The following is an 18,709-nucleotide window of genomic DNA, read 5'->3' on the forward strand; positions in this document are numbered from 1 at the left end:
GGGGGGGGGGGGGGTTGCTTAATTCGCCTGATGCTAAGTTAGTTAATGTGATTCTTTAAGAAATTTAATAACTTTTTTATTTTAAATTTCAAATCAGATTACAGTTTTGATTTGGCTACTATTTGGATCACTTAATCTAAAAATCAAATATGCTAAGCAAATATTTTTGATTCAATGAATGTATAAACATAAAACAGTCCCAGATTGCATACCAAGCCAGCCTTGTCTTCCCTTTTTGTTAATTTTGGAATTAATTCAAGTAGTCTTGTAATAACAATTAACATTCCACTCATTATCTCTTGCACACTATTTCTGTTTTTCTCTACCTTGCCCTGCATCATCTTGTGCTTCAGTTTTGAAGTTGTACTTTGAGTAGTTTACCTTGTCATTTTTTCATTTGGGTCTTATTTACTGCAGATATGCACATCTGCTCCCGAAGGAGGATGAGGCATTTGAACATTATGATTCCTTTTCTTCCAAAAGACTTGATGAGGTATTGCTATTGAGTAAATATTATGTCAAAGTCACTTTTATTTTTCATCTATCATACCTACACTTTTATTAGGACACCACGAGCTAGCTAGTTATTGGTGTAATCCCTTAGGCTGGACTTCCCTCTCAACCAAGGGAATTTCAAAAAGAGGACCATGGTTTGAGATTGAAAATGCAGTGCCTTTTTCTTTAACATCATAAACTTCAAAGTGAAAAGGGTGACAAATTAAGTTTTGGAAAGACAAGTGGTTTGGTCCCTGTTATCTGGAGGAATCTTTCTCGGACATTTACCTTCTCTCCATAAAAAAAGATGCTACAGTTTTAAAATGTTGGAACCCATCATCCTGAGACCAATGACTGGGAACTTGGTTTTAGAAGAGGCATTATGGACAGAGAATTTGATAGTTAGATAGGCTTGGTTGGGCCGATTGATACAGTGAGATTGGGTGATGATTGGCAGAATGTGTGGGTTTTTTTTTTTTTAAAACAAAATCTTCTCTCATCAAACTGACTGAGTTCCCACAAGCTTGAAACTTCATTGATTGATATGATATAGAAGTTTAATGTACCCCAGATGATTAATTTTTATTTGGAGTTTGGATTATAAATGCTTGAACGCAGAATGCAGAGGAAGTTGCTCATTGGAGCCTTTTTCCTTTGGCTTGTAGTGTGTGCTTGGGAGATGAAGAAACTATCGATCATTTATTTCTCGAATGAACTTTTGCCTCAAGAGTCTTGGCATCTTTTATTGAAGACTTTTTGGTTGTTTGTGTAAGCTAAATTCAGTGATGGAGTGACTTATCAAAGTTTTAAATAGGTGGAACATAAGAGTTAACAAAGGTTTTGTGAAAAATTGGGGGCTCAAGCCTTCATTTGGGAAATTTGGAAGTAAAGAAATTGGGGGGTCTTTGAAGATGCGTTTTACGCTTTTGAGTTCTTTTTCTACACTGTACAATGTAATTCTAATTTGTGGTGTCTAAGACAATTATTGGGAGGAAATGGTATGCACGTGAACTTTTTGGAAAATAATTTGCATCATCTTGGTGTGCAGTTACAAATTCTTTTATAACTGTACTCCCATGCAATTAACATTAATTGAGGTGCTGTTTTCTAATCTCCTGATGAGACATAGATTATGTTTTGGGTGCTTTTTTTTTCACGAACTCTCAGCACATACGAATTCGAGTACTTTAACTAATGCAGTAAATAGTGTTTCATTGTTCCTTAGAAAAGAAAAGAATATTGTGGACTCTGTTAAATTGCTAAATTTTATGAAAGAAGCTGGATAAATTTTATTGTAGACTCTGTTAAATTGCTAAAGTTTATGAAAGAATCTGGATAACCAAGCACCTTAATGTGAGTGATGTGTGTGTGTGTGTGTGTTTTTTGTAATCTCCTGATGAGATGTACAGTATGCTTTGGGTGTTTTATTTAATAAACTCTCAGGATGTATCAACTTGAATATTTTTCACTAAGGCAATGAAAAGTGTTTCATTAATCCTTTAAAAAGAAAAAAGAAATGTGGACACAATCAAATTACTATTTTTTATGAAATAATCTAGAAAATCAAGCCCCTTAAATAACTGTAATGTATTTTTTTGGGCTCTTTGCCTCAGATGACATTTATATGACTAACAAAATCATTAAAGGAATTTGTTAAAAAATTATATCATTTGTTGTTTTGTTTCTCGACTAAGAAGGGAATGGTTAACAGTCCTTAAAGAAAAGAATTGTGGACTACAATAGACCTTAGCTCTCTTGATTCAATCTGTTATACAATGAGTTGAACTAGGGTTGCAATGTTTATGAAGTATGCATTCTTGACCAGTAAACCAGGAACTGTTGAAATTTTCTCATTCAATTTTTGTTGGACAGTATGGATTTTTATTTGATTCTAGAACGTTCTTTCTTGGTCTGGAGTGCTATTTCTTCAAAAACCAAAATTTTCTGGAAGAACTCATTGATCACGAGAACGGAGTTTCTCAAATTTGAACATTCTCTTCAATAAAGGTGACAAAATTGTGGTCCACAGTTTTTGGGTACTGTTCACAAAAAAGTTAATCACTGGTTACCCAAGAACATCTCTACAATTGAAGCTGAGTAGCTGGGTTCCTTTCTTATGGCTTAATTTGTGATAAGTCCTCCATAGGAATATCATAATGATGCAAAGCGTAACTATTAGTCTTGCGTCTCTGAGGGATTATATTTATTAAATGCATGCATTATTTTCAAAAGAATAAAATGTTCTTTGTATTTTGTTGGCTTGAAATTTATGGAAATCAGGTTGAGACCTGTAAACATTGGATTTTAGGATCAATACATTGATTATGCAATGCTTTCAAAGAACCTTAGTGTTGCGTCTGTTTTTCTTCTGAGTGGAATACTTTTCAGTTTATTCATGTTTGGAAGGGTCCTTTGGCAGTTTTATGTGTTCTTTATTCAAGCAAGAGTACTGATCTCTAAATAGCTTGCCATCACCTTGCTGGATTAGTTACTTTCAAGTTGTTAGTTAGTTGTTCCCTTTACTTTCTAGTTACTCTGTTAGGTAGGTAGCCTGCTACATGGCAGCTTTTACACACTAGATTGTGGGTCTTTGAAAATGGAATTTGATTCCAGTATTTATGGTGACTTGGAAGTTTAAACTACAGCTTCGAGTTTGTTAATACAGGTTCTCCTTTTCTGCATGGTTAACCAATTTTTATGTTCTTGTATATATTATGATGGGTTTGAATAAATTTCTACAGGCTAACAGAATAGGAAAAATAAATCTTGCGGCAACTGGAAAGGACCTGATGGATGACGAGAAGCAAGGAGATGTAAGCATCGATCTTTTTTCTGCTCTTGATATGGAAAGTGAGGCAGTCAATGAAAGGTCTCCAGAGCTGGAAAACAATCAAACATTGGGCTTGCTTACTGGATTTCTTTCTGTGGGTGACTGGTACGTAAAATTGAATTTCCGTAACCTTATATGGGGATGATGTATCTGTTTGTGTGATTGATAGTAAGAGTGAAATGTGGGTGTTGACGTTGCTCTAGTAACCTGTTGCAGTCCACTTCTTTGGGTCAACATCTTTGCATGAGTTCTTATCGAAAAACATTTCTGTGCATGAGTTGGTTGCCACCATAGTCTTTTAGACGTAGCCATACACGAACCTCATACACTGCCAAAAGTATCACATCAATACCATACTCTGGTTTGGGTCAATGTTTAAGTTGTATATTTCACCTCCCTTGTTCTCCATTTGTCTTGGATATATATCCCGTCTGTTTTTTTTGTTGGGGAAAATACATTCTGGTATTAGAACAATTTTAAAGAGAGTAAAACTTTCTTATGTTCGGTTCCATTTTTGGTGAACTGAAATCAAATTGTTTCTATGTTCCTTCTTGGTACTAATATCCAAGAAATTCTTAGCATGTTTGAAGATATTGTAAAAAATCATGGAACTTAAACGGAAGGGCTTAAACAAATTATGTGGGAAGTAAATGGTTGAACTTTAATAACTAGGAAACTTCCAAAGAACCCTAACCCTAGCCGTTGCTAAAGCAACACTGCTTCCATTCGTTTGTTGTCAATTGTTCGCATCTAAGAAGTATGGACACAAACATGACAGGATGCCAGCTTTTTAAAAATGTAGGATACGGACATGTCATAGACACGTTTCTTTTTCAGCATTTGAATAATATTAACCGATCAAGGTACTTTAATTTTTACTCACTATTAAAAGAAATTAAAAAAAAAAGTGAATGAAGATTGTCCATGGAATTTAGGTTAAAAGTTTAACCCGCAAACGAACCCAGTTAAACCCAATAAAATCAAAAGGCCACAACCCATTTAAGACACAAAATAAAATTTATTAAAGTGTTTTCTAAATTCTTTTAATAAAACCCTAACCCTAATAAATCTTTTCTCCTCTCCCCTCCCCACCTGTCCACACATTTGCCCAACCCCCTCCCTCGTTGATGAACTTAGCTGCTGCTCTGTCATTGCCAGTCTCTAACCACATGTCATCGCTGACATCTTTCCGACGTTGTTGTCTATACCATGTATGTGTGTGTCCATCATGTGTCCAAATTTGTTTTAAAAAAGGGACATTTTTGCGTGTTGGACACATGTTCATAGTGTGTCTAGATATATTCATGTTCAAAGCATGTCTAACATGACACCGTCAAGAACATAATGTCTGTGCTTTCTAGGTTTGTGTCCTGCCTTTGCCGCATTCAAATGTTCTAATGTCAATCTTGGATGTTTCTGTGCAAGTTCTCCTGCACCGTTTCTTCTGTTAGTGTTGCTTGCCATTCTCAATATGTCGTCTTGTCCTCTCTGTGAGACAGTCCATCATGTCTTCGGACTCCCTTTTCCATGCCGTCACCTTTCGTTCTGGAGTTCCCATTTGCATTAGGTTTGTTTTGGTAATTTGGGTTTGCAGTATCTTCAACTCCCTTTGTTGCTCGCCTCAGTCCCTCATTTTGCAGTCCACTAGTTTTGGTTATTCACAGTCTTTCCGCTCGGTTCACTACTTTTTGATGGGGATTGGATTCTGTTCGGTTATGGATTTACAAGAGCTGTTGTATGAGGATCACTTCTATATTTGGCTGGAAAATTAGATGTTCATAATAGAAAACTTGGAAAATAAGATGGTAATACTTCTCTCACGTCTCATATATGATGGTTTGCATGGTTCTTAAATGGAGTTATTACATTGGTAAGATTCACTTGTGGAAGCGACAATCTTTTTTAGGTTGGCGTATCAATTGTGTTGTATGGCTGCTCTCTGGTGGAAGGAAGTTTATTATTGTTCCTATGAGAAATTTTAAAAGTGGTTGGCTTACATTGTTGGATATGTTAAAAGGACCACCTTCGATGGGATCCAAGGTTCATGTCCAACAACTCCCCTTCTTAGAGAAAGTTAGCTTTCACAATAGTTTTGTGGATGTTGTGAAAAGGAACGTGAAAACTAATGATGCTTCAGTAATGAGTGATAATTCTACCTCCCTGAAAATTTTCCAATATTATTGGGTGAAGAAGAATCATGAATTTGTGTGGATGGATTATAACGAAGTATGACAGACCTGTGTTTTTTAAAGCTCAAGGCACAATAATGTGTAATAGCTTCTGGGGCTTAAATGCAAGGCGTCATAAATAGTGTGGAATTTTTTTTCTAAGGCGCACTGTTTAGTATAAAAAAATAAAACATAAGGAAAAGAAAACATATTTGAACTAGGAATATGACGAAAAGACCCTAAGCACAAGGATTTTTGCATTTAGAATTGGTAGATTTTATCTTTTTTAGTTAGTAAAGAAGAAAAACCTTATACGCAAGGTTGTTTTGAGTTTGTTAGTTTTTTGAAGTAAGGAAAAAACCCTAAAGCCTAGGGCTTTGAGCCTTAGGGCCTCACAAAAGGTGTGCGTTTAATGTGTACCTTCTTTGGTGTGTCTCGTCTTTTTTAAGGTGAGGTGCGAGTCCAGTGATTATTGCCTAGGTGCATGTTAAGGAACCTTTCAAAACACTAGTAAACTAGACTATTTGATCATGAAAAGTGGATGAGTATTAAGAAGGTTCTAGAAGATATTTTTGGGGTCTTTTACTTCTTAATCCTTTAATGGTCGACTTGGAGAGTGAAAGATCTTTGGGTATACTTTAGTGGTTTGGGTACACAGAGTGATGAAAGGTCTTTGGGCAATTTCATCTGAAAATTATAAAATGGTCTAATGAAAAACATAGTATTCAAGATTTTGTTTAAGGATATGGTGGGTTGGGTTGCTACCTAGAACGTATCTTTACAATCTTGGGAAAGAAGTACATTTGAATCAATGGGAGATCGTATCTTTACAACTTATACCACTTATATTGAGGTAAATAAAACTTGTGGTAAAGAACTTGTGTGGATTTATTCAAACAACTATCAAGATTCCAGATATGTTCAGGGGAAACTCTTGTCTTAGGTTTGGAGACGTTTTTCCATTGTATCCTCCAGATACATTTAAAAAACTTCAAATGATTTTTCGAATCCCTTGGACTTCATTGGTATACAAAGTGTATTTCGAAGATGAAAAGCCTTTATTAGATTCAGGCTAAGAAGTAGTTGGTGAAGACCCAATTAATGCCCTAGATTTAAAGCATTCTTATTTTGTTTTGGAAGACAATTTTTTCCCAGCATTCATTCTCCTTTTTGGTTGACAAGGATTCTGCATCAAAAGCATTTGATGATGTAGTTGATATCATGTCCATCAAAGAGATACGATGAGTTTTGCCCTATTTTTGAGGGTGTCAAGCATATAAAAAATACTTTTATTAGAGCATTTCCTCTTACTATACGAGGAAAAAGAGCACACCCACCTCAAATTCTATATTTTCAAATTTAGTGATGGATAAAGCCACTAATCAAGATTTATTAGAAGAAAAATGCACCAACTTATTGGGGTTTTTTTTTTTTTTTCTGAAAAGAGATCCAACCGGAAGGGTAAGGCCTCAAATAAGAAGCATTCCTAGTACATTTCTCAATCAACATCTTTCAATTCTTCATTACCTCTAGCTGATAATGTCTCTCAGGACGTGATCTATTCATCAAATGAGCCAACAAAAAAAATATTAGAATTCCGATGATTTGGATTGAGATTTGGAATTTGTGGGTAATACTAGTAGTTATGACTTGGAGCTGAATTTTCTAATTGGAAGTGGGACAGAGGAGATCTCTTCTGACAAAGCTATTGAAGGGGGTCTTTGCAATCTTTTTTCTGGAGGGTAATTTACAGTTCTGCAAAGAAATCATATGATGAGTCGCCATCACATGTACATTTGTGGCCTTGAGATATATGAGATTAATGCCGAAGAATTATGAAGTCCGTTGTTTGTCTCAAATTCATTAGTGGCTTTGGGATGGCTGTTGGCTCTTCAGGCTTTGTGATGGTTGTTAGCTTGTCTGTTCTTGTTTACTGATCCAGTGAGCTGTTTTTGTTTCCAACTCAGTATGGTTTTCAGCTTTTGTTGGCGTGAAGAACATCTTATTGTTGTAGCATTGCTTTTGGGGTGAAAAGTTTTCAGAAACCGAAATTGTTTGGTTTATTTCTGGTGAAGATTGTTTTCAAGTATACAGGCTGCTGCTATCTCTATTAGGAGTCATTCTTTCTAAGTGGCTATGTGATGCCTTCTTTTGGTTCCTTTGTGTCTGTGGCCTTTCTCACATTTGGAGAGGTTGTCTCAGTCAATAATTCTACCTGTGGTTCTGTTGTTTATTCAAGTTTTTGTCTTCTGTCTCAATGAGTTATGTATATTGCTGTTTTTGCTTGATCTACCGTAGCTTTGTTCTTCTTGCTGTTGTGAAGTGACTGTTTTTTATTTTTTGGTGTCTTTGTATTTCTTTCTTTAAGCATACTCCATGTTGCAGCCGTTATGATTATTGTTGGTGTTTCTAGCCCCTACGGGTTTTAGTTTTGGGTTTAAGTTTTTAGTTTTGATGGCTCTCTTTGTTTTTCTTTTCTTTCCCCTTTTGAGATTATCTCTATAAAATTTTCTTCACTTTCATCAATCAATAAAAATTGAAGTTCATAATGGAGACCTGAGACCTAAGCGAGGTAATCATGGAGTTCCTTATCCATCTGTTTTTTTAGATAGAAGGGTAGTCTTTTGAGACAAGTTGGGTATGTGCTTTATTATAAAATCAATTGGTTGAGAGAATAGACTTGAGGTGTTGAGAAGAACTCGAGCTATTTGTGATCTCTTGCTAGGTTCCACATTTCTCTCTGGGCTTTGGTCATGGGTCATGTCTTTTTTTAAATTATTTATTAGGTCGTAGTTTGCTTTATCTCGAGCCATTTCTGGTGCTCCCTTTTGTTGATAGCTTTTTTATGTCTATGTATTCTTTCTTTTTTTTTTCTCAAGATTTTTGTGAAAAAAAAAAAACGGATGAACCACCTCAAGTTAAGCTACATGCATGGTTGAAAGATGTTAGTCTTTTTCTTACAAACAAGAAACCTTATTGAGAATGATGGGTAATTTGATTAGTCATGAGGGATCGGACAAGATCTATGACGCGTGCTGGACCTTCTTTTTGCTTGAAATTGTGAAGAGTATCTTTCAAATTATGTTAGGGAGTTTAGTACAAACGTTTACAAAGATTAACATGTAGTTTCCATTACCTAGACAGGCATGGATAAATAAAAAATAGTATCGACATTAAAGTTAAACAATCTCAATGTCAACAAATGTTAGTTGATGTTAGTTGATGTTTTTTTCCCCTATCCAACTAGATTATGCACTTCACTTTGAAGAACATATACAGTTTACTTTATATGTTTGAATGAGGAAACCACATATCTTGTCTCGATTGCTGTTACTCGTTGCTATATTCTAATGAATCCTTCGGCAATTTGAAGTCTACATTCTCTGGTTTTTACTTTATTGGGTATCTTGTCAAACTTCTTGATTCTACTTGGTGCTCTACTTTGTAAGTGTTTTCTTAATTTTGATTTGCCGTCTATGCCAGTTGGGAAATCTTTTTGTAATTCCCTTGGCTTTTTGTGAAGTCTCATCATCTTTTTGTATGCCTTTAGTCTCTTATAATTTTCATATCCAATAAAAGAAAAATTGAAGCTCTCACCTCTTAACCAAAAAAATTGAAGACTTTATTAGCTTTATTTTTTTTTTCCTGTCAGGTATCATGCACACATACTGTTTGATCGGCTTTCACCTCTCAATCCTGTGGAGCATCTTCCAATTTGTAACAGCTTGTTTAGGTAATTCTGATTTGATGCCTAAATATAAGTCTGGATTCCGGTATAAATTTTCTTTTGGTGTGTGCTTAGGCTCATTGAAGAATCAATCTCCTCTGCATATTCTATTGTCCGTCAAAATCCTTATCAGAGCTTGGGGGCATACTCAGGAACTAGTATTGATACTATAGGCACTACAAGTTTGCCGGTGGGTGGTACTTTTATAGATCTTCCAAGGGAATTATTCCAGATGCTTGCCGCTGCTGGACCTTATCTCTATCGTGATACAATTCTGCTACAGAAGGTAATTCGTTCACCACTCACTATCCTTCAATTTTCCAACCTAATTTTTCTATTCGTAAATTTTTGCAGGTTTGTAGAGTGCTTAGAGGCTATTATATGTCGGCAATTGAGTTTGTCAACAGTATGGAAAGTGGTCTGAATCCTGAATTTGGCATCCTAGCTGGAAACCGGGCTCCTCATCTTCACTTAAAGGAAGCAAGGTTGAAGATTGAGGAAGCCTTAGGAACGTGCCTACTTCCTTCTTTACAGTTGATACCTGCCAATCCAGCTGTTGGTCAAGGAATATGGGAAGTAATGAATCTTCTTCCATATGAGGTAGACCATTGCGTTAGTACCATTTTCTTTTATTGAAGAATTATATTATTAATAACTGAAAACCTTGAAATTTGAAAGGAATTCCAATCAAGTAAAATGAGATGGAACAAATAATGACAAAATAAACCTCATCACTGATGCCCAAAGAGAAACAACCTAGTGCGGTACATGCATCACAAGGACCCCTCTCCTCTCTTCTAAAGGTTCTATTGTTCATTTCCCCCACAAACTCGACAACATTGCACAAACTTTGGCTTGCCACTAATCCTCCCCTTCACTTGAAACTTGAATTTTCAACGAGATTGGTGCTATTTTGTTTTTATCCTATGTGGCTGATTTTGTAGCGTAAGAATTTAATTATTACTCCTGTATTATAGTCCAAATCTGTATGAGTGCTTTTGATATAAAATATCTTGCATTACTAGGTGCGATATCGTTTATATGGTGAATGGGAGAAAGATGATGAGAAGATTCCAATGGTTTTGGCTGCAAGGCAGACGGCTAAGGTACTTGTTAATTGATATAATTATTTTTGGATTCTCCTCTGTAATAGTTCAGAATCATGTAAGCCACGATCAAACTACTTCTCAGTTGGACACACGAAGGATTTTGAAGCGGTTGGCTAAAGAAAATTTGAAGCAATTGGGTAGGATGGTTGCAAAACTTGCTCATGCGAATCCAATGACTGTCCTTCGTACAATAGTACACCAGGTGTTGTTTGATTTTGCTACATGCAATTAGATATATCTTGCCTTCCAGTTTCTTAGAGTAGAGATCATGTTTGAAATGACATTCTGCAGATCGAGGCATATAGGGATATGATTACTCCTGTAGTAGATGCATTCAAGTATCTGACTCAGGTGTGTACTATTCTGTATTTCCATCGATACACTAGGTAAACTATTCATTTTTGAGATTTTTTAATAAGCTTTTTCCCCATATTATTTATGCAGCTTGAGTATGACATATTGGAATATGTTGTGATTGAACGTTTGGCACAAGGAGGGCGTGATAAGTTGAAGGATGACGGCCTTAATCTCTCAGATTGGCTCCAATCATTAGCTTCATTTTGGGGTCACCTGTACGTCTATCTTTTCTTTCCCATATTAAACATCGAGTTTTCTTTAGGCTGATTTCTGCCTTTGAGGATGTGCTTTTACCTTTTAGGAAACTTCCTATCAATTATAGGAGGATTCAAATATCTCTCAATATCTGATATATATCAGTGTTCAACATCAAGAATGAAGATTAATCTCTTATCTCTTATATCTTTTATAAATACCCATGGAATGAAAATAAAAATGTCATCTATTAATCCCAATGTGATTACAAATACTAACAACAGGATTTCTAATTTAGTTTGAAATTGAGAACAACTTATTAACTTAAATAATTTTTTGATTTACAGAATATCCATTGATATCAATAATTTTATCGATATAACCATCGATATATTCTTGAAATTGGAATCCCGATATCTAGATTGACAATGTATTTTAATCCTTGGAACTATGTAAGAGATGGACGTTAATTACAGAGTTGTCTATTTATCTTCGGTCTAGGGGAAATGTCCATGCTATTAGCTGAATGCTGGTTCAAACGTTTGGGTTGTTCCTGGTATATTTGAGTTTTTGTGTTCTAATTCTTTTCTGCTTTCGGTGATAATTAATCAGTTATAGTTTTCAATTGTTGCTTTTGTATGCATCACTGTCCTAGTTTTTTCATGATATTTGTCCGTGGTTATACCTGGAATTCCATACTTTAATACAGGTTGCTGCACCCCGCAGAGGTTGATTAATTAAAATGAGGACGTTATGGACAACTCAACCTTTTTACCCTGATTAGCTAGTCAGATCTATTCCAACTACATAAGCTTGATTCCTTGGATATGTTCTGTGAACTACTTACGTGGCATTTAAGGCTAATTAGTTTATGTGACCTTACAAACTCAACATTTTTACCTTGATTAGCCATGTCAGATCTATTCCAACTACATAAGCTTGATTCCTTGGACATGTTCTGTGAACTACATACGTGGCATTTAAGGCTAATTAGTTTATATAACCTTACGTGTGAAAGGGGTAGCAGGGTTAAGTTATGTGGAAGGGAGTAATTAGTTTATATGACCTTACATGTGAAAGGGGTAGCAAGGTTCAGTTATGTGAAAGGGGTTTAGGATGTAGCTAATTCAGTAAAAATGGGAGGTGAATCGTTATTTTGTTGACTGCATTGGCTTCAGAGTGGTTGAAATTTTAAAGAGAAGTGCTATTAACTGCTCTTGCGAAGGACAAATTTCCCGACTTTCAGAAACTGATTAGGATGTGGAGTTCCTTGATTATAATGAATCGCATGAAGATGTTAGTTTGACCTTAGAGTTGAAGAATTACAAATGGATTAGTTATTTTGAAGATTTTTATCAATTTTGATTGCTTCAACTTCCCCTGCTGTCAATTTCCTTGAGGATTTTGAAATTTTGACTTGCCTTTTACCTGTAGAAAATTTTATATTCCAGCTAGGCACAAATAGTTCGTGCTCAAGCATGAAATTTTACAATGGGCTGTTCATCAAGGAAATTCTAGTTTATTTGCCTACTTCGATTGCCCACTTTATGACAAGTCGGGTTCTTTCTGTCCCGATTCATCCTCAGGATTCGGATCACGATCTGGAATATGGATTTGGCACTTGTGTGTCCCGACATTCCCTTGCATCTCCTGTGACATGGTCAGGTTACCTATTCCTCGCTTCTAAGATTGAAGATTATCCCCTGGGCTACCGAAAAGAAAGGTGCACCTTGTTAGTGACTTCCAATTCTTTTTAACTTTTCTTAGCTATCCTATCCTTAGATCCCTCACATTTAGATGTGGTCTCGATTCATTTCTGTACCCATCCTACTCGGGTGTCACACTTCCATGGCCATTTATTCAGTGTATGCTATGCTTTTTGAGAAAAGCATACTGGATATTTAAAAAGGGATTGGAGGAGCAACTGAAGTAAAATAGAAACTGATTAGGATCAATCAGAAGTGCTGTGCCGCTATTTTTTATTTGAGATTCTTATTCGAATCTTCTTGAGGGTTTTGAGGCGGGTCAGACATCCAAGGAGTGGGAATGATTTAATTGGGATATGAAATTTGCTTTTTTCTTTTTTCTTTTTTTTCTTTTACTCCGTAGGCAATCATGTTATGTACATACATAGTATTAACAAAGCAAGAGAAATATAATTGCACTATCGCAAAGCAATTTGAACTGCATGTTTTATATGCATCCCTAATTATTAAAAAAAGAAAAAGAAATGATTGCACTATTTAAAAGTTATCTTGAATTGAAACCAGGCCTTTAGAGTTTTTCTCTACGAGTCAATTTTGTCATCACATTTTTCATTGTTTTAAATACTCGTATGTTTTGATGAGAGTACCTCGGTCATCTTCTGTTCTGTTACAATTTTTTTTTTGTTTTTTTTTAATCTTAACAGAAGTGCTTCTTCGAAAATAAGAAAAACTAATAAAGTTTTGAGGCTATTTTCCATGTGATTGTATATAATTTCTTGTGCTACTTATGCATGATGCTGAAAGTTGTAAAACATGTTTCCTTGACAATATATATTGCAAATTCCTTAAGTTTTCATGTGGCGTTGTCACTTCTTCATGCATTGAAGTCATGTCAAATCAGTTACCGGGATTTTTAACATATTTTGGTTGTGTCTTACTAATTTCAAGGTGATCCTGTCCTTCCCAAATTATGTAAGGTACTGTGGAGGTTGAAAAATCCCTAAAAAAGATCCAAGTATTTGTTCTCAAACACTATAGGTGGCATAGATGATGATAAAACCGACAAACTTAGTGGAACCTCAGGATCTTCCCTTATCCAATCTGGTCTGTGTTTGCAAAAAAAAAAAAAAAAAAAAAAGAACATAAGAACTTAGATATTTTGATTGTTTGTTTCTTCTTTTCCAGTCGCGACTCAATGGAGTAGCCCTTTTTGATATTTTTGATATTTTATTTCCCTTTTCTTCTACCTCTAAATACATTCTAAATTTTTGGGCTCTTCCTTTATTGTTTTGGTTGCTTGTCCTTTTCTCTCCCATTAGGACTCAACTCCTTGAACATTTTTTTTTCTTTTCTTTCATCTATCATTGAAAAAGTTTGGTTCTCCTTAAAAAGGAAAAAAAAAAAAAAAGAAAAAGAAAAAGAAAGAGTTATGAGGCCTCAGATTCAAAGATAGGATTGAGCATTTGGTTGAATGGTTTCTGTGCTGTGTTGAGGAATTTAGCTGGAATGCATAAAAATTATATTAGTGTATTAGATCAAATCCGTGTTGTAGTTAGTCAATGTGTTCTATGTAGAGCAATTGCTGGTTTCTTTTGCGCTTTTCATCCTCTACCTCTTATGTAAATTTCATTTATATCACCAAGGAGCTTTCTTTTGTTATAATTCTCAGTTGTAAATCCAGGAGATTTTCGTGCATTCTGATGTTAGCAAATGTATGTTTGGCTTTAAACGTTCATACTTACATACAATGCAGCAGTTTTTATTGGGACACTCAGTAACATGGTAAAACTGGATTTTAAATGTGCTGTAGCAGTCTAAACTAGGTCATTTTATTTAAACAATTTTTTTCAAGGAACATTGATTTCTATAAACTTTTACTTATTTTATCATCTGAATGTAGATAGCAAAAGTATACTTGTTGCGCATGCAGATATTTTGCAAATTTGTCTCCCACAGATCATAAATTTATTGCCAACTTTTTTTGACCTTTTTCTGTTTCTAGGTGTAAAAAGTACCCATCTATGGAACTAAGGGGTTTGTTTCAGTATCTTGTCAATCAGTTAAAAAAAGGCCAAGGAATTGAGCTTGTTCTCCTGCAGGTACTTCTCAGATCTAGACGTGGTGCTTTGTGCAAGTCACATGGCCCAATATTTAGATATTTTACCACCATATTTTGTTACTTTTATACGGACTTAGATATGGTTTTGTAATGTAATCAGGAGCTTGTTCAACAAATGGCTAATGTCCAATACACAGAAAACCTGACTGAGGAACAGTTGGATGCTATGGCAGGAAGTGAGACCCTACGTTTTCAGGCAACTTCTTTTGGAGTTACACGAAATAACAAGGTATTCAGTTGATGGCCAATATAATTTTCTTCTTCCCTTGCTTAATTCGAAACTGATTATCATTGAAGGATGTAAAAATAGAAGACTGTAGAGACCTTGAATCCTTATGTGTTCTGTGGTAGCAAGTTAGGAGTTTTTGGATAAAAGCAATTTTGCACTTCAAATGAATATATATATATATATATATATATATATATATATATATATATATATATATATGTATGTATGTATATATATGTATGTATGTATGTATGTATATATATGTCAGATCCAAGAGTTTTCTTATATAAAGGAGAAAGAAGAGGATATTTTTCAACGATTGGGTCCATTGTTTTAAGAAGCATGCATTTCCAAAAATGCAAGGTTCAAAGAGCTAGTGTGTTTTAGTCTGACCCACGCTGTTAGAAAAACTACTGATGTTGTCTAGACATACTGTCATCAGATTAATGTATATTTATAGATTTTTAGACCAAATTCTTCTTATGTTCTATTTTTGATACTACACTCTTTATCATTATCATTTTTATTATTGTTTGTGATTTTACACACTTATCTGAAAGTTATTTTCCATTTGTACTGCAAAGCATGAGGGTTTGTTGATTAATTTGGAGTTATTAAATCATTCTTCTTTTGTTTGATATATGATGGCCTGCTATCAATCATTTTTTTGTCAGAAGAAAAGTACAACTATATAGAACTTTCAGTATTTTGCTGTTTGCCGTCTTGTATAATGCAGGCGTTGATCAAGTCGAGCAACAGACTGCGTGACTCGTTGCTTCCTAAGGATGAACCAAAATTGGCGGTCCCCCTTTTGCTACTTATTGCTCAACACCGTTCAGTGTATGCTTTATTACACCCTGTAGTATGCAAAATATAAGGACATTTATTTTTCTGCATGATAACAGGAAGCCTCCCTTCTTTGTTTTGTAAATTTCATACGTCAATCGGGGGTTGGGTATGACCTTTTTCTCTTTAATATAATATGTAGGGGTTGGGGGATTGATGCTATTTTTGAATAAACATTTGAAAAGTTTCTATCATTCCCCCAAACCATTACATATTATATTAATGAGGAAAGAGGTCATACCCCCACCCTTTTTGTTTCTCATCCAAAAAAAAGAAAAGGTCTAAAGGGTCCTATATCCAGTTAACTCCCGAGTGGGCTGTCCATGGTGTCATTATTGTGCCTTCTAGCAGTGCTATTCAATTATGATTTCCATTACCAGTGATCTTGCTGTAAGATTATCATAATTCAATCATTTGAGATAACTGTAATTTTGTTTTATCCGTCTTTGGTCCTATCTCTTATTTCTTTTCTTTTGTTTTCTCTTATTTTTCCCCCTACTTGGTTATCTCTCATTTCTTTTCTTTTCTCTTATTTTTCCCCCCACTCGGTTCTAACTATCAAATTCTTAGCGGTATCTCAGTGCTTTGAATGCATGGTCTAACGAATGATTTATTTCCCTTCAGGGTTGTTATAAATGCAGATGCTCCTTACATAAAGATGGTCAGCGAGCAGTTTGATAGATGTCATGGAACTCTGCTTCAATATGTGGAATTTCTTTGTAGTGCAGTTACGCCAGCATCTGCTTATGCTCAGTTGATTCCCTCACTCAATGAACTTGCCCATCTTTATCACCTAGATCCCGAGGTCAGTGTGCAGGTTTCTGGGTTCTTGGGTTTCTTCCTTTTTTTTTTTTTCTTTTTCTCGTTGGTTTTTTCTCATCATTGAACTACTCTTGATATTTGTCTATCCTTTATTTATGAGATGTAAATTCTCAAAATATATTCTGCTTTATAGTTCTTTTGCATGCTCTTAAGGTACTTCTAGTTTGACTCTTTCTCCTTTTTGTAGGTTGCTTTCCTGATATATCGGCCAATAATGAGACTATTTAAGTGTCAAGGTGGTTCTGATATCTTCTGGCCACTGGATGGTAATGATGCAACTGTTGCTGGCAATAATTCTGATCTGGAACCTGCAGAATGTTCTGCTGATGTCGTTTTGGATCTTGGTTCTTCACAGAAACTTGTGAGGTAAGTGAACTATTTTTTTGGAAGTTCTCATTTTTCTTACATGCTTTCACTTCTTTGCTCTTTTAACTTTAGAGACATAAATGTAAGAGTTTCTTGTTCAATTTCTTCAATATTTTGATTAAACTATGCGCAATAATCCTTTTTAGAAATCGAATGGATTTCCTTTTAATGAATAGATCCGATTGCAACTTCGAATATGGAATTCATAGGGATCAAATAGGAAATGATAGTTCCTTACTACTAATATAGGATGTGGGAAAAGAATCAAAATGATCTGTCTTTGATTATTTAGTACATAATAAAGTGCTTCTGAGAATTGTCATTTTTCCCCCGACTTCCAACTCTTTCACTATTTTACTCTCTCCCTCAAATTTTTAGTAGTATAATCTCTCCTTGTATCCTCTTCTTTTTTCATTCAGAGAACTCATAAGAATTTTGACGTACAGAAATGCCACACTACTCTTAACGCTTATAGTCAAGACTTGTTTTAACAAAATAGAATTTATGATTTTGATGGTATAGTTTCTGATTTTCTTTAGCTTCTATTTTCGTAGGTGGTCAGATCTGCTCGATACTGTAAAGTCTATGTTGCCTCCAAAAGCTTGGAATAGCTTGTCTCCAGATCTCTTTACTACATTTTGGGGTCTCACCCTCTATGATCTTTATGTTCCTCGGAGTAGATATGAAACTGAAATTGCTAAGCAGCATTCTGCTCTTAAAGCTTTAGAAGAGCTTTCTGATAACTCAAGTTCTGCAATCAATAAAAGGAAGAAAGACAAAGAAAGAATTCAAGAATCTCTTGATCGCCTGTCCAATGAACTTGTTAAGCATGAAGAAAATGTTGCATCAGTTCGTAGACGACTTTCTCGTGAAAAGGATAAATGGTTGAGCTCCTGTCCTGATACTTTGAAAATTAACATGGAGTTCCTTCAGCGTTGTATTTTTCCCCGCTGTACATTCAGCATGCCTGACGCTGTCTACTGTGCTATGTTTGTGCACACTCTTCATTCCCTTGGAACACCATTTTTCAATACAGTCAACCATATTGATGTTTTGATATGTAAAACCTTGCAACCCATGATATGCTGCTGTACGGAATATGAAGCAGGCAGGCTTGGGAGGTTTTTATATGAGACACTAAAGATAGCTTATCATTGGAAGGTAATTAATTACTTTATCTTTCTTTATCATGCTGGAGACCAATTGAAGTTAAAAAGTTATACATCATTCGGTAAACTGCTTGAATTCTGTTACTGGATTCTTCCCCATCTTCAGTTGTTCATGTTGATCAATCGTTTTGTCAGAGTGATGAATCCATTTATGAACGTGAATGTGGAAATATGCCTGGATTTGCTGTCTATTATAGGTATCCAAACAGCCAAAGAGTAACGTACGGCCAGTTCATCAAGGTACATTTTGAATTTCTACTATTTTCATCTTAATTCTTCTGTTTCATTACGATTTACATTTTAATGAAGTTTGATAATAGATTGCCTGTTCATGTTTAGGATTAAGTTGTATGAGACGGCATCGCTTGATATATATATAGAGGAAATGCATTGGTGGGAAAAAAATATTTCTAATACATTAACTAGTTATGGTGTAATGGTGGATCCCCCCCCCCCCCCCCCCCCCCCCCCCCCCCCCCCCCCCCCCCCCCCCCCCCCCCCCCCCCCCCCCCCCCCCCCCCCCCCCCCCCCCCCCCCCCCCCCCCCCCCCCCCCCCCCCCCCCCCCCCCCC

General features: G+C 35.6%; 1 protein-coding gene across 2 annotated transcripts in view; it reads left to right on the forward strand.

Moving 5' to 3' along the window:
* LOC111444859 (THO complex subunit 2-like) overlaps positions 1-18,709 on the forward strand; it is a 35,282-nt gene that overhangs the window by 11,720 nt on the left and 4,853 nt on the right. For both annotated transcript variants that reach the window (XM_023082946.1, XM_023082947.1), the window contains 16 exons: positions 418-493; positions 3,237-3,430; positions 9,146-9,226; positions 9,296-9,506; positions 9,575-9,820; positions 10,246-10,326; positions 10,412-10,531; positions 10,621-10,680; positions 10,774-10,901; positions 14,590-14,686; positions 14,807-14,935; positions 15,672-15,775; positions 16,406-16,586; positions 16,791-16,969; positions 17,524-18,130; positions 18,274-18,378. In XM_023082946.1, the coding sequence (XP_022938714.1) occupies positions 418-493; positions 3,237-3,430; positions 9,146-9,226; positions 9,296-9,506; positions 9,575-9,820; positions 10,246-10,326; positions 10,412-10,531; positions 10,621-10,680; positions 10,774-10,901; positions 14,590-14,686; positions 14,807-14,935; positions 15,672-15,775; positions 16,406-16,586; positions 16,791-16,969; positions 17,524-18,130; positions 18,274-18,378 (2,599 nt within the window). The remainder of the gene's footprint in view (positions 1-417; positions 494-3,236; positions 3,431-9,145; positions 9,227-9,295; positions 9,507-9,574; positions 9,821-10,245; positions 10,327-10,411; positions 10,532-10,620; positions 10,681-10,773; positions 10,902-14,589; positions 14,687-14,806; positions 14,936-15,671; positions 15,776-16,405; positions 16,587-16,790; positions 16,970-17,523; positions 18,131-18,273; positions 18,379-18,709) is intronic.

This window comes from Cucurbita moschata, unplaced genomic scaffold, assembly GCF_002738365.1.
Source record: "Cucurbita moschata cultivar Rifu unplaced genomic scaffold, Cmos_1.0 Cmo_Scf00007, whole genome shotgun sequence".
Lineage (NCBI taxonomy): Eukaryota > Viridiplantae > Streptophyta > Magnoliopsida > Cucurbitales > Cucurbitaceae > Cucurbita > Cucurbita moschata.